Genomic DNA, 25,107 nt, shown 5'->3' with positions numbered 1-25,107 from the left:
ATGAGAGAGCGCAGATTGCAGTGTCACAGTCATAGCTAGGGTGTAGAGAAAGATCAACAAAATGCAAGGTGGGTCCATTCAAAAGTCTGACAGCAGCAGGGAAGAAGCTGTTCTTGAGTCAGTTGGTACGTGACCTCAGACTTTTGTATCTTTTTCCCGACGAAGAAGGTGGAAGAGAGAATGTCCAGGGTGCGTGGGGTCTTTAATTATGCTAGCTGCTTTGCCGAGGCAGCGGGAAGTGTAGACAGAGTCAATGGATGGGAGGCTAATTTCTGGGAACATATTTCAAGATGATTCCAATTTATTGCAAACTAATATGGACCCTAAAACAAATCTCCTGGCTGTCACCAAATAATCGAGACACTAAAATTTAACTGGAGTTGTTGATACGGCAGAAGCCAATGTTAGTCAACAACAATGGGGGACTGGGATAGTGAAGGATATTTTGGGGTGAATTATGAGTGAGCTCAAATTTACAGCCAGTGGAGTTGGAATTGGGGCTCTGGAGTTTGGGGCTCAGGGTTCAGGATCTGTGTTGGGGGCCAGGGTTAAGGGGTCATGGTTCATGGTGGAGGTTGGGGTTCAGGGCTAAGCTTTGGGGGTTCAGGCTCTGGGGTTTTTGGGGTTCAGGCTCCAGGTTTTGGGGGTTCAAGCTCCAGGTTTTGGAGGTTCAGGCTTCGGGGTTTGGGGAGTTCAGGCCCTGTTTTTTGGGGGGTTCAGGCCCCGGGTTTTAGTGTTCAGGCCCTAGGTTTTGGGGTTCCGGTCCCTGGTTTTGGGGTTCAGGCCCTGGGTTTTGGGGTTCAGGCCCCGGAGTTTTTTTGGGGGGTTCCGGCCCTGGGTTTTTGGGGATTCATGTCCTGGGGTTTTGGGGGGCTCATGCCCTGGGTTTTGGGGTTCCGACCCCGGGTTATTTTTGGTTCAGGCCCTGGGTTTTTTGGATTCAGACTCCGGGGTTTTGGCCGTTCAGACCCCTGTTTTTTCTTTTCGGTTCAGGCCCCAGGTTTTGTGGGCTTCAGTCCCCGGGTTTTGAGGGTTCAGGCCCTGGGGTTTTGGGGTTCAGGTTCTGTGGTTTTGGCGTTCAGTCCCTGGGATTTTGGGGGTTCATGCCAGGGGGTTTCGGGGGTTCAGGTACTGGGTTTGGGAGATCAGGCCCTGGTTTTCTGGGGGGTTCATGCCCTGAGGTTTTTTGGGGGTTCAGGCTTTGGGGGTCCAGGCCCCAGGTTTGGGGGTTCGGGCCCTGAGGTTTTTTGGGGGTTTAGGTTTTTGGGCTTTGGGGTTTTGGGGTTCAGGCCCTGGGTTTTGGGGGTTGATGGTCGAGGGAGTTGGGGGTTCAGGCCCCGGGCTTTTGGGGTTCAGTCCCCGGGTTTTGACGTTCCAGCTCCGGGGTTTTGGGGTTCAGGCCCCAAGATTTTGGGGTTTAGGCTCTGGAGTTTGGGGGTTCAGGCCCTGGAGTGTTTTGGGGTTCGGGCTCCAGGGTTTTGGGGTTCAGACCACGGGCTTTTGGTTTTCAGGCCCTGGGTTTTTGGGGTTCTGGCCCCGGGTTTTGGTTTTAGAGGTTCAGGCCCCAGGATTTTGGGGTTCAGGCCACGCGTTTTGGGGGTTTGGTCTCCGGGTTTTTGTGGTTCTGACTCCGGTGTTTTGGGGGTTCAGGCTCCGGGGTTTTGGGGTTCAGACCCCGGATTGTGGGGTTCAGGCCTGGGGATTTTGGGGTTCAGCACCTGGTGGTTTAGGTTCAGGCCCCAGGGTTTTGGGGTTCTGGCCCCCCTGGTTTTGGGGTTCAGCGCCCGGGGTTTTTGGGGGTTCAGGTCCCCCCCGGGTTTTGGGGTTCAGTACCCGGGGTTTTTGGGGGTTCAGGTCCCCCCCGGGTTTTGGGGTTCAGTACCCGGGGTTTTTGGGGGTTCAGGTCCCCCCTGATTTTGGGGTTCAGTGCCCGGGGTTTTTGGGGGTTCACACCCGGTTTGAGGCCTCGGGCTGGGGTTGAGGCGGCGCCGCGCTCGGGCCTCGGGGCTCAGTCTGTGCGGGGGGCCGGGCTCTGAGCTCCGGGGCGGGTTTGTCGCTGCGGCCGAATCGCGGAGCCGGGAGCGGGAGGAGGACAGAGGCGGAGCGGCAGGTACCCGGGCCGGGCTGGGCTGGGAGACACCGGGGCCTCGCTAGGCCGCAGCCTCGGCCTTTTCCGGGGCTGGGGCCGGGCTCTCCATCCAGGAGAACCATCAGCAGCCTCCCTCCCTTTACATAGCGCCTTGGACTCAGCATTGAGTAGCTGAAGAAGCGCTGGAGGCTGAGGAAAGCAGTCCACAAACACCTCACTGAGAGAGAGAGAGAATATTCCGGAGATTCGGCTCCGGCTGCGACCCCGGCATCGGCAGAGAAAAATCCCAGAGAAAGGATCCGGTGTCCGGGATCCGAGCCGGTGTCCGGAGTCTGAGCCGGTGTCTGGGATCCGGGCCAGTGTCCGGGATCCGGGCCAGTGTCCGGGATCCGAGCCGGTGTCCGGGGATCCGAGCCGATGCCTGGGGATCCGAGCCGGTATCTGGGGTCTGAGCCGGTGTCTGGGGTCCGAGCCGGTGTCTGGGGTCCGAGCCGGTGTCTGGGGTCCGAGCCGGTGTCCGGGATCCGAGCCGGTGTCCGGGATCCGAGCCGGTGTCCGGGATCCGAGCCGGTGTCTGGGGATCCGAGCCGGTGTCCGGGGATCCGAGCCGATGTCTGGGGATCCGAGCCGATGCCTGGGGATCCGAGCCGGTATCTGGGGTCTGAGCCGGTGTCTAGGGTCCGAGCCGGTGTCTGGGGTCCGAGCCGGTGTCCGGGGATCCGAGCCGGTATCTGGGGTCTGAGCCGGTGTCTGGGGTCCGAGCCGGTGTCTGGGGTCCGAGCCGGTGTCCGGGATCCGAGCCGATGTCTGGGATCCGAGCCGGTGTCTGGGATCCGAGCCGGTGTCTGGGATCCGAGCCGGTGACTGGGATCCGAGCCGGTGTCTGGGATCCGAGCCGGTGTCCGGGATCCGAGCCGGTGTCAGGGATCCGAGCCGGTGTCTGGGGTCCGAGCCGGTGTCTGGGGTCCGAGCCGGTGTCTGGGGGTCTGAGCCGGTGTCCGGGGATCCGAGCCGGTATCTGGGGTCCGAGCCGGTGTCTGGGGTCCGAGCCGGTGTCTGGGGTCCGAGCCGGTGTCTGGGGGTCTGAGCCGGTGTCCGGGGATCCGAGCCGATGCCTGGGGGTCTGAGCCGGTGTCTGGGGTCCGAGCCGGTGTCTGGGGTCCGAGCCGGTGTCTGGGGTCTGAGCCGGTATCTGGGGTCTGAGCCGGTATCTGGGGTCTGAGCCGGTGTCTGGGGTCTGAGCCGGTGTCTGGGGTCCGAGCCGGTGTCTGGGGTCCGAGCCGGTGTCCGGGATCCGAGCCGGTGTCTGGGATCCGAGCCAGTCTCTGGGGTTCGAGCCGGTGTCTCGGGTCTGAGCCGGGTGTCTGGAGGCCGAGCCGGTGTCTGGGTTCCGAGCCAGCATCCGGGGGCTGAGCCATTGGGGGTCTGGGATTGGGGGGTGGGGGAGGTGGGGGTGGGGCGGGGGCGGGGGTGGGGGGGTGGGGTCTGGCGGGTGGGGGAAGATCTGAGCCGGGAAAGAACAGCGGGTTTTGAATAATCTTAAGTCTCCTGGAAGCGGAATGTGAGAGGAATGTGGCAGGGGGCATCTCAGGATCGCCGCGTTTCCCCAGAAACAACAGCAAGGATGAGGGTTTCAGCAGCCGATGAGCTGTGACGGGGGCGGTGCTAGGGGTGTAGAAGATGGCGGTCTGAGTGATGGCACAAAGATGTGGTTAGAAGCTCATCTGGGGGAAAACGTGACACCGACACTGTGAATTGTCTGGTTTAGTCTCAGACTGTTGCTAGGGAGTGAGAGAGGTCATTGGGAAAGAACTTGCAACAAGTGGAATAGCTGCTGTACACCGTTTCTGTTTACTGACTCTTTCTGTATTATTGGTTTAGCAGAAAGCTGCAAGTTTCAGGCCCAAGAAGCTATGGAGCCCGAGGAAAGCACTCCACAAATATCTCCTCAAGACAGCCAATCAGCAGGTAAAATTAACAAGTTGGGCATTGATACATCAAACAAAATGTTATGAATGTCCTCATCATTTTCAAGCTATAAGCTCTCACCATGTTTAGCTAGGCCAATTGGGAAGGGTTGATGTGCCCTCTCCCTCAGAGAGAGTGGGAAATTCAGACTGAGTCTCCCTGGGCAGCTGATGTCTCCTTACCCAGGTGAATGGCTGAGGGTGTTCTCCAGCATTCAAAGCAACAAGGAAAAATTCCTACTGAGCTGGAGCCCAATGCATCCAGTGTCTTGCTTGGTTACTTGGTGTGTAGCCTGAATTGAGGCTGAAATTTCACAGTAACTTCATTGCAGTGTTAATGTAAGCCTTACTTGTGACTAATAAATAAACTTTACTTTGATATGTGAACTGATTCACCAGCTGAAATCAGTACTGGTGTTGCTGTGTAGCTGACACTTCAATCATTGTTATAAGATTGTATAATTTTTATTGCAACAAGTTGTTTCTTCACTGTTTATCTCCATTTGTGGTACTGGCAGTGAATATGATGGGGATACCTGTGCAATGTAAGGTGTTTCGTTGTAAATTATTTATAATAACATATTAACGGTTGGTATCTGTTTCATGAAGGGAGATACTGAGGCATATGAGACAAATGATTTCTGCTTTAATGGTTAGATTTGCAATGTGTTTAATAGTGAACCATACAAGTTCAATAAAGGTTGTAAGCAAGCTGTACAGATGTGGGTTATATGAGCTGTCAGACTCAGATCACACAATAGATCAAATTACAGCTACTGCAAATTGGCATTGCCTTGCAGTATCTGTCTACTTTCATTCCCCTTCTGGTATAATAGAATCATAGAATCCCTACAGTACAGAAGAAGGCCATTCGGCCCATCGAGCCTGCACTGACAACAATCCCACGTAGGCCCTATCCCTGTAACCACGTGTTTATCCTGCTAATCCTCCTGACACTAGGGGCAATATAGCATGGCCAATCAACCTAACTCGCACATCTTTCGGACTGTGAGAGGAAAACTGGAGAACCCGGAGGAGACCAGTCACTGAAGGTAAGCATGCAGGTGCAGCAGGCGGTAAAGAAGGCAAATGGCATGTTGGCCTTCATTGTGAGAGGTTTCGAGTACAGGAGCAGGGATGTGTTGTTGCAATTATGATGTGGAGATGCCGGCGTTGGACTGGGGTAAACACAGTAAGAAGTTTAACAACACCAGGTTAAAGTCCAACAGGTTTATTTGGTAGCAAATGCCATTAGCTTTCGGAGCGCTGCCCCTTCGTCAGGTGGAGTGGAGAAATGCTCACAAACAGGGCACAGAGACACAAACTCAATTTACAGAATAATGATTGGAATGCAGTCTTTACAGATAATCAAGTCTTAAAGGTACAGACAATGTGAGTGGAGAGAGCATTAAGCACAGGTTAAAGAGATGTGTATTGTCTCCAGACAGGACAGTTAGTGAGATTCTGCAAGTCTAGGCAAGCTGTGGGGGTTACAGATAGTGTGACATGAACCCAAGATCCCGACAACCTAGGTTCCGCACACATGAGGATGGCCTCAACCGGGATCTTGGGTTCATGTCACACTATCTGTAACCCCCACAGTTTGCCTGGACTTGCAGAATCTCACTGGCTGTTCTGTCTGGAGACAATACACATCTCTTTAACCTGTGCTTAATGCTCCCTCCACTCACATTGTCTGTATCTTTAAGACTTGATTATCTGTAAAGACTGCATTCCAATCATTATTCTGTAAATTGAGTTTGTGTCTCTGTATGCCCTGTTTGTGAGCATTTCTCCACTCCACCTGACGAAGGGGCAGCACTCCGAAAGCTAGTGGTATTTGCTACCAAATACACCTGTTGGACTTTAACCTGGTGTTGTTAAACGTCTTACTGTTGTTGCAATTATACAGGGCCTTGGTGAGGCTATATCTAGTGTATTGTGTGTAGTTTTGGTCTCCTTTTCTGAGGAAGGATGTTCTTGCTCTCGAGGGAATACAACAAAGGTTTACCAGGCTGTTCTGGGGATGGCGGGACTGATGTATGAGGAGAGATTGACTAGGTTAGGATTGTTTTCGCTGGATGGGACTTATAAAACTCTAACAGGACTTGACAGGGTAGATGCAGGGAGGATGTTCCTGATGGTGGGGGAGTCTAGAACCAGGGGTCACAATCTGAGGATTCAGGGTAGACCATTTAGGACGGAGGTGAGGAGACATTTCTTCACCCAAAGAGTGGTGAACCTGTGGAATTCATTACCACAGGAAGTAGCTGATGCCAAAACATTGAATGTATTCAAGAGGCGGCTGGATATAGCACTTGGGGCGAATGGGATCAAAGGTTATGGGGAGAAAGCAGGATTAGGCTATTGAGTTGGATGATCAGCTGTGATCGTGATGAATGGCGGAGCAGGCTCGAAGGGCCGAATGGCCTCCTCCTGCTCCTATCTTCTATGTTTCTATAATAGAATCATGGAATCCCTACAGTACAGAGGAAGGCCATTCGGCCCATGGAGCCTGCACCGACAACAATCCCAACCAGTAACTCCCTGTAACTCCACATATTTACGCTGCTAATCCCCCTGAAATGAGGGGCAATTTAATGTGGCCAATCAACCTAACTCGCACATCTTTCAAACTGTGGGAGTAAAACTGGAGCACCCGGAGGATTGGATTTCATTCGATTTGATTTATTATTGTCACATGTATTAGTACACAGTGAAAAGTATTGTTTCTTGCGCGCTATGCAGAGCATGCCGTTCATAGAGAAGGAAACGGGAGAGTGCAGAATGTAGTGTTACAGTCATAGCGAGGGTGCAGAGAAAAAAATCAACTTAATGCAAGGTCGGTCCATTCAAAAGTCTGACAGCAGCAGGGAAGAAGCTGTCCTTGAGTCGGTTGGTTCGTGACCTCAGACTTTTGTATCTTTTTCCCCGAAGGAAGAAGGTGGAAGAGAGAATGTCCAGGGTGCGTGGGGTCCTTAATTATGCTGGCTGCTTTGCCAAGGCAGCGGGAAGTGTAGACAGAGTCAATGGGTGGGAAGCTGGTTTGCGTGATGGATTGGGCTACATTTCACATCCTTTTGTAGTTTCTTGCGGTCTTGGGCAGGGCAGGAGCCCAGACCAAGCTGTGCTACAACCAGAAAGAATGCTTTCTATGGTGCATCTGTAAAAGTTGGTGAGAGTCGTAGCTGACGTGCCAAATTTCCTCATATCTAAAATTCCTCATTCCTGGTATCATTCTAGTAAATCCCCTTTGCACTCTCTCCAGGGCTTTAACATCCTTCCTTAAATAAGATGCCCAGAACTGAACAGTACTCCAAATGTGGTCTGACCAATTATTTGTAAAGGTGTAGTATCATTTCCTTGCTTTTATCCCCTTTGCCTCTATTTATAAACCCAAGGAGCCTCTTAACAACTGTTTCAATTTGCCTCGCCACCTTCAGAGAATGATGGTCTTGAAACCCTGATGTCCCTCCACTCCTGTACTCTCCTAGAAGTTGTCTAACTGAGCTTGGATTGTCTCCTTGGGTTTCTTCTGTCAAAATGCATTATCTCACATTTTGCTGCACTGAAATTCCATCTGTCAGGCATCTGCCCGTTTGGACAACTTGTCAATGTCCCTCCTGAAGTTGCTCAGCATCATCCTCACAGTTCACTATTCTCCCCAGCTCTCCCCATCTGCAAATTTAGAGATGTTGCCCTCAACGCCCATCTCTAAATCATTTATATAAATCAGAAAAAGCAAGAGTTTCAGCACTGATCCCTGGTGAACACCACTTTCAACTCGTCTCCAGTCTGAGAAATGCCCATCTATACCTCCCCTCTGTTTCCTATTTCTGGGCCAACTTCTAATCCATGCTGCCAAGGACCCATCAACCCCAAACATTTCTCATTTGCTCACCAACCTGCCACGTGGCACCGTATCAAATGCTTTCCGAAAGTCCAAATATACAACACCCATGGCACTCCCCTCATCCACTGCCTGTGTCACCTCATCAAAGAACTCCATTAAATTGATCAGAGATGACCTGTCCTTGACAAAGCCATGTTGACTAGTGCTAACTTATTTGTCTCTGTGTATACTGATCTTATCCGGTATTATAGCCTCTTTCAGTTTTCCCACCATTGATGTCAATGAAGATGGGGAACGAGGGAGAGAGAGGGTGAGACTAAGAGGGGAGGAGAAAGAGACAGAGATGGGGGCAGTGGTGAGGGAGGGAGAGACAAGCACACATATATCCCTTCCATGAATATTGCACTACAGAATATGCCACAAGTCTGTGTGTGTTACTTGATACAGCATGGATGGCAGGGTGGCACAGTGGTTAGCACTGCTGCCTCACAGTGCTAGGGACCTTGGTTCGATTCCCAGCTAGGGTCACTATCTGTGTGGAGTTTGCACTTTCTCCCTGTGTCTGTGTGGGTTTCGAGCTTCAAGTTTTTAGGTGTCCAGATCACCAACAACCTGTCCTGGTCCCCCCATGCCGACACAGTTAAGAAAGCCCATCAATGCCTCTACTTTCTAAAAAAACTAAGGAAATTGGGCTGATTCTCCTTGGAGCAGAGAAGATTAAGAGGTGACCTTACTGAAGTGCTGAAAATTATGAACAATTTTGACAGGATAATGAAGGATACTCCGTTTCCACCAGTTGGTGTGTCAGTGACGAGGGTCATAATTTTAAGATGGTCAGCAAGGGAGGTTGGAGTGAGATGAGGAGAAATTTCTTTACTCAGAAAGTTGTGGGATTTGGAATGCGCTGCCTGGGAGAGAGGTGGAGGCTGATTCCATCAGAGGTTTCAAAATAGAGCTGGATAAAGTGATGAGTTCAGAGCATGTGGAGATAGACAATGGGACTAGCTGGGTCACTCTTTTGGGAGCCAGTGCAGACACGATAGGCTGAATGGCCTCTTTCTGTGCTGTAAAATTCTATGATTCTCTGTCCCTTTTTCTTTATCTCTTTATGTATATGTTTCTCACTCATTAAAGGAATTTACTATGTCTGAGGGATGATCCAGTAAAATTGTATGAAGCTTTGTTGATAGAATGTTCCAGTACACAGTAACCAGTGTGCCTGAATGATTGGACAGTGTACATGTGTTCTAGTCTTCCCAGAGAGGAGAAAAATTCAATCTATTTATCTTTTTGTGCAAATCCAAATTTTAACAGGTGGTCACAGAGAGGAGCATTGAGCAGCTCCAGCCAATTAAATCCAACCTCTTGGACAGTGGTTGGTGAAGTAAATCCCACACAGATCATGTGATTGACATGTTAAAAAGTCATCATGGTTTCCTCCTCCTAATGATCAAACCTTCGAATTTGCTATTTATAAAGTGTCTATTGACAGGAATACTGTACAACTGGCAGCAAAGACAACAACAAACTTCAGTAAAGAAAGTTTAAAGTTTATTTATTAGTCACAAGTAGGCTTACATTAACACTGTAATGAAGTTACTGTGAAAATCTCCTAGTCACCACACTCTGGCACCTGTTCGGGTACAATGAGGGAGAATTTAGCAGGGCCAATGCACGTCTTTGGACTGTGGGAGGAAACCAGGGCACCCGGAGGAAACCCATGCATACACGGGGAGAACATGCAGACTCTGCACAGACAGTGACCCAAGCCAGGAATCGAACCCGGGCCCCTGGCGCTGTGAGACAGCAGAGCTAAAAAGACAGAATAGACAAGCACCATCATTGCAACTAAAACAGAAAATCCAAGACAAACTCATCAGGTCTGGCAGCATCTGGAGAGAGAAACAGCTAACGTCTCAAGCCCGAAAGACTCTTTTTCAGAACATCATTAGTTGGAGTCCAAATCTAATCCAGTTTATCAAAATGATTGAATCAAGATCTTTCATTTTCAAATTCCTGAGTGAAAGACTTTGGAGTCAGTCTTTAATCAGTTATAATGGGGTGGGCGTGTTCGTCTCATTGAGGGTGTATTGGGTCAGAGTAGAGAGAGTTTTGCTTTGCACTTGGCAAGTGCTTTGCTTTACCTGGTAATGTTTGGTACTGATGCAACATAATAAAAATGTAAAGATAAATTAACTTAAGTATTGAAAAATAGAAATAAATTCTAAATCCTAAACAAGGAAGGACATTAGTTGACAGAGTTGTCTGGTGCATGAAAAGATCATTGTGATATTCAAATTCTGGGTGATGGTCTCGTAACTTTAATGAAGTCCCATTTTCCTTGTTGATTCAGATTCCAGTGAAGCCAGAATGGATTTGGAGAACTCTGATGAATTAATCCTTGTGAATCAGGCAACTGTGGAGAAACTGACAGAGGGACTGATCTCTCACTACCTCCCTGACCTACAGCAGTCAAAAACTGCCCTCCAGGAACTGACGTATGTTTCTAAAACTTTATCTTTGATAATTGATTCATAATTGACTTTTTCATTATCTGTTGAGCAAGTATTACTCTGTGAGATCAGCTGATGTTGTGAGAAAATGTTAAACTGAGGTGCACGATTGGTTTAGTTATGTTGTAAATAAGATAGTGACAAAAATGGTTGATGAAGGAAGGGCCGTGGATGTCGTCTATATGGATTTCAGTAAGGCATTTGACAAAGTCCCACATGGCAGGTTGGTTAAGAAGGTTAAGGCTCATGGGATACAAGGAGAAGTGGCTCGATGGGTGGAGAACTGGCTTGGCCATAGGAGACAGAGGGTAGTGGTCGAAGGGTCTTTTTCCGGCTGGAGGTCTGTGACCAGTGGTGTTCCGCAGGGCTCTGTACTGGGACCTCTGCTATTTGTGATATATATAAATGATTTGGAAGAAGGTGTAACTGGTGTAATCAGCAAGTTTGCGGATGACACGAAGATGGCTGGAATTGCGGATAGCGAAGAGCATTGTCGGGCAATACAGCAGGATATAGATAGGCTGGAAAATTGGGCGGAGAGGTGGCAGATGGAATTTAATCCGGATAAATGCGAAGTGATGCATTTTGGAAGAAATAATGTAGGGAGGAGTTATACAATAAATGGCAGAGTCATCAGGAGTATAGAAACACAGAGGGACCTAGGTGTGCAAGTCCACAAATCCTTGAAGGTAGCAACACAGGTGGAGAAGGTGGTGAAGAAGGCATATGGTATGCTTGCCTTTATAGGACGGGGTATAGAGTATAAAAGCTGGAGTCTGATGATGCAGCTGTATAGAACGCTGGTTAGGCCACATTTGGAGTACTGCGTCCAGTTCTGGTCGCCGCACTACCAGAAGGACGTGGAGGCATTGGAGAGAGTGCAGAGAAGGTTTACCAGGATGTTGCCTGGTATGGAGGGTCTTAGCTCTGAGGAGAGATTGGGTAGACTGGGGTTGTTCTCCTTGGAAAGACGGAGAATGAGGGGAGATCTAATAGAGGTATACAAGATTATGAAGGGTATAGATAGGGTGAACAGTGGGAAGCTTTTTCCCAGGTCGGAGGTGACGATCACGAGGGGTCACGTGCTCAAGCTGAGAGGGGCGAAGTATAACTCAGACATCAGAGGGACGTTTTTTACACAGAGGGTGGTGGGGGCCTGGAATGCGCTGCCAAGTAGGGTGGTGGAGGCAGGCACGCTGACATCGTTTAAGACTTACCTGGATAGTCACATGAGCAGCCTGGGAATGGAGGGATACAAACGATTGGTCTAGTTGGACCAAGGAGCGGCACAGGCTTGGAGGGCCGAAGGGCCTGTTTCCTGTGCTGTACTGTTCTTTGTTCTTTGTTCTATTCCCGGGAGCTCCCAATTCCAGTTTCTTGTTACCAATGATCAGATTTCATTTGTTTGTATTTAGATGAGCAAGATATTATATTGAGACAAATTGATTTGAATCAGTGATGGACAATGATAATTCAGGTGCTTTTCTGCAAGCTCCTCATTCGACTGGTAATGATGAATCAACAAGGCTTGTCAGAAGCGTGGAAGACACTGAAACTTGCTGCCTCCAATGGCCTGACAGTTCCAGTTCTCTACACCAATATTCCCACAATAACCCAAACCATCTCCAGAACAAATCTCTCCAGGGATACATACAGGGTTAAACTGTTCCCTCCCAGCCTCCTGGAGCCTCTGTCAAGATGTTCTCTTCAGAAGGAACTTCTTCTATAAATCTGATCTCCACCCTCCTAGTTGTTGTCCCTACATTCTCTTTGTAGCACAGCTAAGAATCCCCTCCCTGGAGCAGTGAGCAAGCAAGGGCATTGTGGCAACTACTAAACAAACAGAGAGAGGTTATGCTGAACAGGTTAGGAGTTGTGACATAATGGAGACAGGCCCAAGAATAAGACAGTGAGGAGATTAGTGGGCAGATGTGGAATTGAAGGAGTGTCAGAAAGGAGGAGGAATGTCAGAGGGGACGGGACATATGGGGAGAGGAGGGTGGTAGAGAGGAACAGTGTCAGGAGGAGGCCCTGTGCCGGTGTTGCTGGGGGGAGGGCAACGTGTGTCATGGACAGTTTTGAGGGGTCGGGGATGTCGATGGGGTGATGTCGGGGAGATGGTGTAGGATCAGGGGATGGGATAGTATTGGGGAGAGGCGATAGAGTCGAAGGTAGGGGGGTGTCAAGAGGGGGAGGGGGCTTATTGATGGGATATTACTTGTTAGAGATGCTCTGACATCCCAAATGATTCTCCCGATTGCTGTAGCAGAATGTTACCATTCCCACTCTAATCCCTCCCGGTTTATTACCAAAAGTACTGAAAGCAGCTGCTGACCTGTGGGGGCAGCAAGTTAGTTGTGGAATCATCTGAGTGTAAAATTGAACTGACAAAAGGGATAGACTTTGTTACTTTTTAAAAATGTTTGTGTTTCAATTATTTTAGACAGAATCAAGTGGTCCTATTAGATACCCTGGAGCAAGAGATTGCCAAGTTCCGGGAGTGTAACCTAGTGCTGGATATCAATGTGCTTGTAAGTACCATCTTGTACAGTGTTTAGGGTGAATGTAGCTTACAGCATGGGCAGACTGAGATTGCTCCAGAATCATACAGCATTCAGCCACTCTGCCCTTTTTGCCTGTGCTGCCTCTTTGAGAGACCAAGCTGGCTGCAAATTGTCTTGCCTGCACTTCTGCCAGTGTTCTGCACCACCACAGAATTCAAAGGCTTGTTAATGTTGCCAGTGGGTGCAAATGCCTTGGACAACGGAACAAACCAGCTCTCTGTTCTTGTCTCATTTATAGGGGAGGGGTTGGTCTGATATAATATTTTATTGGCTGTGAAATGGAAACTTTGAAGCTTTTGGATATAATTCAACTCTATTATTTTAATTGATAAAATACAAAAGAACTTCAATATTATAGATATATTCTATATTCCAATGCAGTTTTATTTGTTAAGGCTGGCATTTGTTGCCCATCAGAAGGTGGTGATCTGCCTTCTTGAACCACTGCAGTTTGTCTTGTAGTTATACCCACAGTGCCGTTAGAAAGTGAGTTCCAGGATTTTGATCCAACAACCGTGAAGGAACAGCCGATATATTTCCAAGTCAGGATGGGGAACCTCCAAGCTGTCATGTTCCCAAGTAACTACTGCCCTTGCCGTTCTAGGGGTAGAGGTCATGGGTTTGGAAGGTGCTGTCGAAGGAGCCTTGGTGAGTTCCTGCAGCTCTCACTGCGTGCCGGTAGTGAAGGGAGTGGTGAGGATGATAATCGCACGGAGCTGCTTTGTTCTGGATGGTGTTGGGCTTCTTCGTAGAATAACAGAATCCCTACAGTGCAGAAGGGGGCCATTTGACCCATCGAGTCTGCACCAACAACTATCCCACCCAGGCCCTATCCCTGAAACACATATTCACCCTACTAATCCCGATGGTACTAAGGGGCAATTTAGCATGGTCAATCCACCTAACCTGCACATCTTTGGACTGCGGGAGGAAACCGGAGCACCCGGAGGAAACCCACACAGACACGGGGAGAACGTACAGACTTGGTACAGACAGTGACCCAAGCCAGGAATTGAACCCGGGTCCCTGGCGCTGTGAGGCAGCGGAGCTAACCACTGTGCCACCGTGCCGCGCAAAGTGTTGATGGAGCTAAACTCATCCAGACAAGTGGAGATTATTCCATCACATGCCTGACTTGTGCCTTGTACTTGGTGGACAGACATTGGGAAGACATGAGGTGAGTTACTCGCTGCAGGATTCCCAATCTCTGAACTGTTCTTGCAGATACAGCATTTATATGGCTTATCCAGTTCCGTTCTGGTCAGTGGTAACCCCAAAGGATGTTGATGGTGGCAGTCTGATCTTCCAACCAGAGGTCAGAAATTCAAATCCCACCAAGGCAAAATATGAAACCAAATTCAGTAAATCTGATAATTTACCAAAGAAAATTGTTGTTCCTCTGTTTAAGAAAGGGAATAGAAATGACCCTGGTAATTATAGGCCGGTTAGTCTTACTTCGGTGGTTGGTAAGTTGATGGAAAAGGTCCTTAGGGATGGGATTTACGACCATTTAGAAAGATGCGGATTAATCCGGGATAGTCAGCACGGATTCGTGAAGGGCAAATCGTGCCTCACAAATTTGATTGAATTTTTTGAGGAGGTAACTAAGTGTGTTGATGAAGGTAGGGCAGTTGATGTCATATACATGGATTTTAGTAAGGCGTTTGATAAGGTCCCCCATGGTCGGCTTATGATGAAAGTAAGGAGGTGTGGGATAGAGGGAAAGTTGGCCGATTGGATAGGTAACTGGCTGTCTGATCGAAGTAAGAAGTTTAACAACACCAGGTTAAAGTCCAACAGGTTTATTTGGTAGCAAAAGCCACACAAGCTTTCGGAGCTCTAAACCCCTTCTTCAGGTGAGTGGGAATTCTGTTCACAAACAGAGCATATAAAGACACAAACTCAATTTACATGAATAATGGTTGGAATGTGAATACTTACAACTAATCAAGTCTTTAAGAAACAAAACAATGTGAGTGGAGAGAGCATCAAGACAGGCTAAAAAGATGTGTATTGTCTCCAGACAAGACAGCCAGTGAAACTCTGTGGGGGTTACAAATAGTGTGACATGAACCCAATATCCCGGTTGAGGCCGTCCTCGTGTGTGCGGAACTTGGCTATCAGTTTCTGCTCAGCGACTCTGCGCCGTCGTGTGTCGCGAAGGCCGCCTTGGAGAACGCTTACCCGAATATCAGAGGCCGAATGCCCGTGACCGGGCATTCGGGCATTCGGCCTCTGATATTCGGGTAAGCGTTCTCCAAGGCGGCCTTCGCGACACACGACGGCGCAGAGTCGCTGAGCAGAAACTGATAGCCAAGTTCCGCACACACGAGGACGGCCTCAACCGGGATATTGGGTTCATGTCACACTATTTGTAACCCCCACAGAGTTTCACTGGCTGTCTTGTCTGGAGACAATACACATCTTTTTAGCCTGTCTTGATGCTCTCTCCACTCACATTGTTTTGTTTCTTAAAGACTTGATTAGTTGTAAGTATTCGCATTCCAACCATTATTCATGTAAATTGAGTTTGTGTCTTTATATGCTCTGTTTGTGAACAGAATTCCCACTCACCTGAAGAAGGGGCTTGCAGCTCCGAAAGCTTGTGTGGCTTTTGCTACCAAATAAACCTGTTGGACTTTAACCTGGTGTTGTTAAACTTCTTACTGTGTTTACCCCAGTCCAACGCCGGCATCTCCACATCATGTCTGATCGAAGACAGAGGGTGGTGGTGGATGGAAAATGTTCGGACTGGAGGCAGGTTGCTAGCGGAGTGCCACAGGGATCAGTGCTTGGTCCTCTGCTATTTGTGATTTTTATTAATGACCTAGAGGAGGGGGTTGAAGGGTGGATCAGTAAATTTGCTGATGACACCAAGATTGGTGGAGTAGTGGATGAGGTGGAGGGCTGTTGTAGGCTGCAAAGAGACATAGATAGGATGCAAAGCTGGGCTGAAAAATGGCAGATGGAGTTTAACCCTGGTAAATGTGAGGTGATTCATTTTGGTAGGACAAATTTAAATGTGGATTACAGGGTCAAAGGTAGGGTTCTGAAGACTGTGGAGGAACAGGGAGATCTTGGGGTCCATATCCACAGATCTCTGAAGGTTGTCACTCAAGTGGATAGAGCTGTGAAAAAGGTCTATAGTGTGTTAGCTTTTATTAACAGGGGGTTGGAGTTTAAGAACCGTGGGGTTATGCTGCAACTGTACAGGACCTTGGTGAGACCACATTTGGAGTATTGTGTGCAGTTCTGGTCACCTCACTATAAGAAGGATGTGGAAGCGCTGGAAAGAGTGCATAGGAGATTTACCAGGATGCTGCCTGGTTTGGAGGGTAGATCTTATGAGGAAAGGTTGAGGGAGCTAGGGCTGTTCTCTCTGGAGCGGAGGAGGCTGAGGGGAAACTTAATAGAGGTTTATAAAATGATGAAGGGGATAGATAGAGTGAACGTTCAAAGACTATTTCCTCAGGTGGATGGAGCTATTACAAGGGGGCATAACTATAGGGTTCATGGTGGGAGATATAGGAAGGATGTCCAAGGTAGGTTCTTTACACAGAGAGTGATTGGGGTGTGGAATGGACTGCCTGCAGTGAAAGTGGAGTCAGACACTTTAGGAACATTTAAGCGGTTATTGGATAGGCACATGGAGCACAGCAGGATGATAGGGAGTGGGATAGCTAGATCTTGGTTTCAGATAAAGCTCGGCACAACATCGTGGGCCGAAGGGCCTGTTCTGTGCTGTACTGTTCTATGTTCTAAAATTAATCTGACATCTCCAAATCCATGAAGGATTTGAGTGAATGGGAAGGACAGACTCTGCTTAAAATTCTGCTAGAAAATATATCTGGTCTGTTCATTAATGCCTCAATTATTTTTGGAAGATTTTGTTTTTTTATCACTGACTCTACAGGTTATTTATGATATATAATTCAATCTGATGATGTGGCTCCTCATTCCGACTCTCCAGTGTTTGTCCATTTGTATTTTAATGTAGTTCTTTAAAGAAACCGGAGCGATTGGGTTGTCACTGTTAGTGTTTTATTGTGAGATTCTGCTGCATCTTGACACATTGTTTCCTTCTTTCTGTGATTTGAATCTGGACGGGAATAAGCTGTCGTGGGCCTTATTCAACCTTCCGTTATATTAGTTAACATATTTTAGTTGGAAATATTTCTAAGTACGATTAATTTAATGGTAAGTTTTGTTCATTCTTTCCCTTTAGTTCACAGAAGCGAAATGTTATCACAATAAACTAATTAACATTCGAAAGGAAATGATTACACTGCATGAGAAGACAACTAAACTAAAGGTGAGTGACAACAGGGAACCCCCTCCCCCCCCTGCCTTGCTCCCAGCAGGAATGGTCATGGAGTCTCTCCTGGGGACTATTATTGTATGGTTTCCAATCCGTTGATTAACTCTTTGTTTGCAGAACTGGATTTAGGAATGGTTCAATGTGGAGTGAAGCTGCAAATGTTGTTCGGAGGTCCCGAATCTTCCAATTGTCTCCTAGTTTGTTGTTGTATTTCTTTCCAGCTGATGTCAGCTTCTTTGTGGAGACTTGCCACTGGCTTTCTCTCACATATTCTCAGCCGACTGTTATCCTTAATTGACAAATCACAATGTTAATTGGATCATTTAGCAACAGGACTAAAATGCACCATTTGTGTGGAAAATCCAACGCAGTATTCAGGGAGTTCCGCACTGTCAGGGAGCGCCGCACTGTCAGGGGGTCAGCGCTGAGGCAGCGCCGCACTGTCAGGGGGTCAGCGCTGAGGCAGCGCCGCACTGTCAGGGGGTCAGCGCTGAGGCAGCGCCGCACTGTCAGGGGGTCGGCGCTGAGGCAGCGCCGCACTGTCAGGGGGTCAGCGCTGAGGCAGCGCCGCACTGTCAGGGGGTCGGCGCTGAGGCAGCGCCGCACTGTCAGGGGGTCAGCGCTGTCAGGGGGTCGGTGCTGTCAGGGGGTCGGCGCTGTCAGGGGGTCGGTGCTGTCAGGGGGTCGGCGCTGAGGCAGCGCCGCACTGTCAGGGAGCACCGCACTGTCAGGGGGTCGGCGCTGAGGCAGCGCCGCACTGTCAGGGAGCACCGCACTGTCAGGGGGTCGGCGCTGAGGCAGCGCCGCACTGTCAGGGGGTCGGCGCTGTCAGGGGGTCGGCGCTGTCAGGGGGTCGGTGCTGTCAGGGGGTCGGCGCTGTCAGGGGGTCGGTGCTGTCAGGGGGTCAGCGCTGAGGCAGCGCTGCACTGTCAGGGGGTCGGTGAGAACACAAGAACTAGGAACAGGAGTGGGCCATTTGGCCCCTCGAGCCTGCTCCGCCATTCAATAAGATCATGGCTGATCTTTTTGTGGACTCAGCTGCACTTACCCGCCCGCTCACCATAACCCTTAATTCCATTACTGTTCAAAAATCTATCCATCCTCGCCTTAAAAACATTCAATGAGGGAGCCTCAACTGCTTCACTGGGCAGGGAATTCCACAGATTCACAATCCTTTGTGTGAAGAAGTTCCTCCTCAACTCAGTCCTAAATCTGCTTCCCCTTATTTTGAGGCCATGCCCCCTAGTTCTAGTTTCACCCGCCAGTGGAAACAACTTCCCTGCTTCTATCTTATCTATTCCCTTCATAATCTTATATGTTTCTATAAGATCTCCCCTCATTCTTCTAAATTCCAATGAGTATAGCCCCAGTCTACTCAGTCCCTCCTCTTAAGTCAACCCTCTCAACTCCGGAATCAACTTAGTGAATCTCCTCTGCATCCCCCTCCAGTGCCTGTATATCCTTTCTCAAGTAAGGAGACCAAAGCTGTACACAGTACTGCAGGTGTGGCCTTATCAGCACCTTATACAGCTGCAACATAACCTCGCTGTTTTTAAACTCCATCCCTCTAGCAGCCAAGGACAAAATTCCATTTACCTTCTTAATTATCTGCTGTACCTACAAACCAACTTTTTGTGATTCCTGCACAAGGACACCCAGGTCCCTCTGCACAGCAGCATGCTGCAATGTTTTACCATTTAAATAATAGTCCATTTTGCTGTTATTCCTACCAAAATGGATGACCTCACATTTACCAACATTGTACTCCATCTGCCAGACCCTCGCCCACTCACTTAGACTATCTATATCCCTTTGCAGACTTTCAGCGTCCTCTGCACACTTTTCTCTACCACTCATCTTCGTGTCATCTACGAATTTTGACACACTACACTTGGTCCCCAACTCCAAATCATCGATGTAAATTGTAAACAATTGCGGTCCCAACACTGATCCCCGGGGCACACCACTAGTCACTGATTGCCAACCAGAAAAACACCCATTTACCCCCCACTCTGTGCTTTCTGTTAGTTAACCAATCCTCTATCCATGCCAATACATTACCCATAACGCCGTGCACCTTTATCTGATGCAGCTGCCTTTTGTGTAGCACCTTGTCAAATGTCTTTTGGAAATCCAGATACACCACATCCACAGGTTCCCCATTGTCCATCGCGGTCGTAATGTCCTCAAAGAATTCCACTAAATTAGTCAAACATGACCTGCCTTTCATGAACCTATGCTGTGTCTTCCCAACGGGACCATTTCTATCCAGATGTCTCGCTATTTCTTCCTTGATGATCGATTCAAGCATTTTCCCTACTACAGAAGTTAAGCTAACCGGCCTATAGTTACCCGCCTTTTGTCTACCTCCTTTTTTAAACAGTGGCGTCACGTTTGCTGTTTTCCAATCTGCGGGAACTACCCCAGAGTCCAGTGAATTTTGGTAAATTACCACGAGTGTATTTGCTATTTCCCCCGCCATCTCTTTTAGTACCCTGGGATGCATTCCATCAGGACCTGGAGACCTGTCTACCTTTAGCCCCATTAGGTTACCTAACACTGCTTTTTCAGTGATAATGATCGTTTCTAGGTCCTCACCTGCCATAGCCTTCTTGTTATCAATTTTTGGCATGTTATTTGTGTCTTCCACTGTGAAGACCAACACAAAATACTTGTTCAATACCTCGGCCATTTCCCGTTATTAAATCCCCCTTCTCATCCTCTAAAGGACCAATGTTTACCTTAGCCACTCTTTCCCTTTCTGTATATTTGTCGAAACCTTTGCTATCTGTCTTTATATTCTGAGTTAGTTTACTCTCATCTATTTTACTTTTCTTTATAGCTTTTTTCGTGGTTTTCTGTTGACCTTTAATGATTTCCTAATCCTCTAATTTCCTGCTAATTTTTGCCACTTTGTATGCATTTTCTTTCAATTTGATACCCTCCTTTATTTCCTTAGATATCCATGGTTGATTATCTCTTTCTACAGCCCTTCCGTATCACTGGTATATACTTCTGCTGAGCACTGTGAAAAATCCTCAATTGTCCCACCATAAAGTTTTTGCTCCCAGCCTACCTTAGCCAACTCCTCCCTCATCCCATTGTACTCTCCTTTGTTTAAGCACAACACACTGGGATTGGATTTTACCTTCTCATGCTCCATCTGTATTTTCAATTCAACCATACTGTGATCGCTTCTTCCGAGAGGATCCCTAACTGCAAGACCGTTAATTATTCCTGTCTCGTTACACAGGACCAGATCTAGGATAGCTTGCTCCCTTGTCGGTTCCATTACATACTGTTCAAGGAAACTATCGTGGATACATTCTATGAAGTCCTCCTCAAGGCTGCCTTGACCGACCTGGTTTGACCAATTGATATGTAGATTAAAATCCCCCGTGATAATTGCTGTACCATTTTTACATGCATCAGTTATTTCTTTGTTTATTTCTCGCCTCGCCATGATGTCATTATTTGGTGGCCTATTTGGTGGCCTACGCCTATCAGTGACTTTTTCTCCTTACTATTTCTAATTTCCACCCAAATGGATTCAACCCTTTTTTCCATAGAACTTATATCATCCCTCACGTCATCCTTAAATATCAGAGTTACACCACCTCCCTTATTTTCCTGTTTGTCCTTCCAAATGGTCTGATATCCCTGGATATTTAACTCCCAGTCGTAACAACCCTGCACCATGTCCCTATAATGGCCACCAAATCATACTCATTCACGATGATTTGTGCCGTCAACTCATTTACCTTGTTTTGAACGCTGCAGGCATGGAGGTAAAGTGCCCTAATGCTAGTTTTTATACCTTTTTGAATCCTAATACCTCCATTAATAACATCTCCTGTGTTCTTCTCCTTTTTAACTTTTTTTGTAATTTTGTAGTTGAAAGCTCCTCCCCACATGCTAAACTGCTGCTTTGCTTCCCATTAACCATTATACTTGCTGTAGCTTTACCCTTCTCTCTCCAGCCCACCCCCCCAACTTGCTAATTTAAAGTCCTTGTGACCACACTATTTATCCTTTTCATTGGAACACTGTCCCAGATCGGTTCAGGTGAAGACCATCCCAATGGTACAGATCCCTCCTGTTACAATTCTGATGCCAATGTCCCATGAAGTGGAACCCCACTTTCCCGTACCACTCCTTTAGCCATGTGTCTACTTCCCTAATTTGCTCATCCCTATGCCAATTTGCAGTGCTGAGGGAGTGCCGCACTGTCAGAGGGTCAGTACTGAGGGAATCCCGCACTGTCAGAGGGTCAGTACTGAGGGAGCGCTGCACTGTCAGAGGGTCGGTACTGAGGGAGTGCCGCATTGTCAGAGGGTCAGTGCTGAGGGAATGTCGTACTGTCAGAGGGTCAGTACTGAGGGAGTGCCGCACTGTCAGAGGGTCAGTACTGAGGGAGTGCCGCCCTGTCAGAGGGTCAGTGCTGAGGGAGTGCCGCCCTGTCAGAGGGTCGGTGCTGAGGGAACGCCGCACTGTCAGAGGGTCAGTACTGAGGGAGTGCCGCCCTGTCAGAGGGTCAGTGCTGAGGGAGTGCCGCCCTGTCAGAGGGTCGGTGCTGAGGGAGTGCCGCCCTGTCAGAGGGTCGGTGCTGAGGGAGTGCTGCACTGTCAGAGGGTCAGTACTGAGGGAGTGCCGCCCTGTCAGAGGGTCAGTGCTGAGGGAGTGCCGCCCTGTCAGAGGGTCGGTGCTGAGGGAACGCCGCACTGTCAGAGGGTCAGTACTGAGGGAGTGCCGCCCTGTCAGAGGGTCAGTGCTGAGGGAGTGCCGCCCTGTCAGAGGGTCGGTGCTGAGGGAGTGCTGCACTGTCAGAGGGTCAGTACTGAGGGAGTGCCGCCCTGTCAGAGGGTCAGTGCTGAGGGAGTGCCGCCCTGTCAGAGGGTCAGTGCTGAGGGAGTGCCGCCCTGTCAGAGGGTCAGTGCTGAGGGAGTGCTGCACTGTCAGAGGGTCAGTACTGAGGGAGTGCCGCCCTGTCAGAGGGTCAGTGCTGAGGGAGTGCTGCACTGTCAGAGGGTCAGTACTGAGGGAACGCCGCACTGTCAGAGGATCAGTGCTGAGAGAGCGCCGCCCTGTCAGAGGGTCAGTGCTGAGGGAGTGCTGCACTGTCAGAGGGTCAGTGCAGAGGGAGTGCTGCACTGTCAGAGGGTTGATGCTGAGGGAACGCCGCACTGTCAGTAATGCCAGTTTTCACATGAAATCAGTTGGTTGATGTAGTGGTTCTTCTGACGGCCTGATCAAAATGACAGCTTGTCAACGAAGGTCATCTACTCTCTGATTTATCCTGCCCCTTCCAGATTATCGCACAGTATTTACCTAGCAATGTGCTGATCACACAACTATGAAACAGATGACCGAGAAACCAACATGACCAACTCCCCATCCACCCTCAACAATTGGAATAGCTTCCCATTAGCACATATTTGCTGCATCTTGTATACCCTGATAAGGGATGTAATATCTATTCTGTTCTGGAACATCTCCATTCAGTTTGAAGTCTGTTCCAACTTTTCTGATTTTATTTATTCAGTAATTTCTCATTCTCCTGAAGGGTCCAGCTTCATTGATTTGGAAGTTTTGGCTCCTTTCTCTGGCTTCAGTTCGGCCCTTGTTCTGTCCTGAATCTTTCGCTTATGATTTTGGTTTGTAGAAAACCTTTGGAAAGTATCTAGCTCAATGTTTGTCCCTCTTGTAGCAATCTCAACTCAGTCTCACCTTCTGTGTGGAACGGCCTTTGTCCTTCCAGTGACTTATTGTGAAATCTTTAAAACAATTTCGACTTCATATTTTGCAGAGACGAGCTTTAAAGCTCCAGCAGCAGAGACGGAAGGACGAGTTAGAGCGAGAGCAGCGGAGGGAGAAAGAGCTGGAGAGGGAAAGACAACTCATTGCCAAGCCGGTAAAACTCTCCTAAGCCAGTTGCTTTGTGATTCCTTCAAATGGCTTGGTGTAGGAAATTATGGCAACTAATCTTTTCTTTGTTTCTATATTGTGATTAATTCAAAATAGAGAGATTGTATAAAATTGACGTACAGTTTGTGTGAAGTGGAGTTTATGGTAAGGTTTTCATTGGAGTTGCCAAGTGAGTTTAATACGGTAACATTCTGAGCTGCCATGGAATGTGCAACTGCCTCTTCAGGTTAATTTACAGCACCGGTGATATTCTGTCACATGATTGCCAGTGAAGCATTCCTCCAGACTATGTATTTCCTTAAATAGTGCGAGTTTTGAAATGATGATCATTGACAGGGGACTGATTGGAATTCTATGTTCATCGCAGTTTGAGTTAGGAGTTTGCCCTTTGCAGTCTTCTCAGCTCATACCAGGTGAAACCAAGAGAACTATGGATGGAAAGTGAGGCAAATTTGCTATTTGTATATTGACTGTAAGCTGTAATTCTGTAACTGACCCTGTACATATCAGCACAGACTCCCAGGACATTGCCATGGCCTTCTAGAAAATGTAATGTGGCATGTAACTACTTAAAGTAGAAAATTAAATTTGGGAATGTGTTCAAGCGTTTTTCTTTGCAGGTTTTGTGCTTTGTTAATATCAGTTCTGCTTTTGGATTTCTGTTGGTGTTTCAAAGAGTACAGTCAGATCCTGTTGTTAAATGCTTGTCAATGTAAGATTCAGTGAGATGCTATGTCTCATTTTTTGGATAATGGAGACTGGGCTGTTGCCATTATTAGTAACTAATTGGATAAATTGTTTCACACCGAGCTATATACTCTGATCATTGTTGCAACTTGCTGCAAACTAATAAAATAGCCACTTCTCACACTGTTTGGCTTTTAATGATTACCTCGGATATCTGACACACAAACAGGCCATTTGGCCCAATCAGTCCATGCTGGTGTTTATGCTCCACTTGAGCCTCCCTCCATCTTTTCTCACATAACCTATCATCGTAACCCTCCGATCTCCTCTCTCTTGTATCTGTCTACACATCTAAACGATTCACTTCAGCTACTTCCTGTGGCTGAGTTCCACATTCTCATCATTCTTGGGTAATTAAGTTTCTTTGGAATTCACTGTTGGGATTTCTTGGTGACTTTTTTATATGGATGGCCGCTTGCTTTGCTCTTCCCCACAAGAGGAAACATTCTCTCCATATCCACTCTGTCAAAACCTTTCAGAATTTTAAAGTCCTCTAAGTCATCCCAAAGTCTCATTTTTTTCAGAAGATAACCATTGGGGTTTGATAGTTGAATAGTGGGAAGGTCTTGATCTTGTCTGTAATTCAGCCTCTTGTAGACTGTACCGCTCATTGTCAATCTCCCTGGTGAGCAGAGACAGTGACGTTAGATATCTTAAGATCTGCTATGTTGTGCCTGAGTTAGATAGTAACAGAAGCAGGAGGAGGCCATTCGGCCTTCGAGCCTGCTCCACATTCATTTTGATCATGGCCGATCATCGAATTCATTATCTTGATTTCCCTCTGTAGAATTTGTTTTCGGAAGTCGGATCAAAAACTGATGAGACACAGGTTTCTCCAATACCTCCTTTATTGCATCAGAGGAGAGATCGCTAGACCATGCACATCAAGCATGGGTCCGTGAGTCTCTGTCTGGCTTACAAAACAGTTTCAGTTATACACTATGGTGATACATCTACATACTTCTGTTAGCCAATAAGGGCATAGCTGTATTGTTACATTTTGATTAGTCTATTTTCAAGGACAAAAGGCGATAGCCACGCAAGGACATGGCTATTAAAGTTTCTGATTAGATTACTTTCAAGAACAAAAGGCCAATTCCTCCGTAGCCAGAACCACAATTACCTATCAGC

At 47.9% G+C, this 25,107-nt stretch overlaps 1 protein-coding gene across 1 annotated transcript; it reads left to right on the top strand.

Moving 5' to 3' along the window:
• Nucleotides 1–457: 457 nt before the first annotated feature.
• bloc1s6 (biogenesis of lysosomal organelles complex-1, subunit 6, pallidin) lies at nucleotides 458–24,100 on the top strand. The gene is made up of 8 exons (XM_078206419.1): nucleotides 458–547; nucleotides 994–1,128; nucleotides 2,367–2,526; nucleotides 3,974–4,057; nucleotides 10,263–10,407; nucleotides 12,866–12,953; nucleotides 17,212–17,298; nucleotides 23,111–24,100. The coding sequence occupies exons 1-8, from the start codon at nucleotides 458–460 to the stop codon at nucleotides 23,228–23,230; spliced, it is 909 nt and encodes a 302-aa protein (XP_078062545.1). The 3' UTR covers nucleotides 23,231–24,100.
• The last annotated feature ends 1,007 nt before the right edge of the window (nucleotides 24,101–25,107 follow it).

This window comes from Mustelus asterias, unplaced genomic scaffold (assembly GCF_964213995.1).
Source record: "Mustelus asterias unplaced genomic scaffold, sMusAst1.hap1.1 HAP1_SCAFFOLD_1494, whole genome shotgun sequence".
In the NCBI taxonomy this organism is placed as follows: Eukaryota; Metazoa; Chordata; class Chondrichthyes; order Carcharhiniformes; family Triakidae; genus Mustelus; species Mustelus asterias.
This window is presented reverse-complemented; position numbering and strand designations above follow the sequence as displayed.

Bases quoted from the DNA above. Each gene is read 5' to 3' on its own strand.
- bloc1s6 (XM_078206419.1), top strand. From the start codon at position 458: ATGAGTGAGCTCAAATTTACAGCCAGTGGAGTTGGAATTGGGGCTCTG. The intron at 548-993 runs GTTAAGGGGTCA...TTTTCGGTTCAG, and splicing joins GATCTGTGTTGGGGGCCAGG to GCCCCAGGTTTTGTGGGCTT. The intron at 10,408-12,865 runs GTATGTTTCTAA...CAATTATTTTAG, and splicing joins ACTGCCCTCCAGGAACTGAC to ACAGAATCAAGTGGTCCTAT.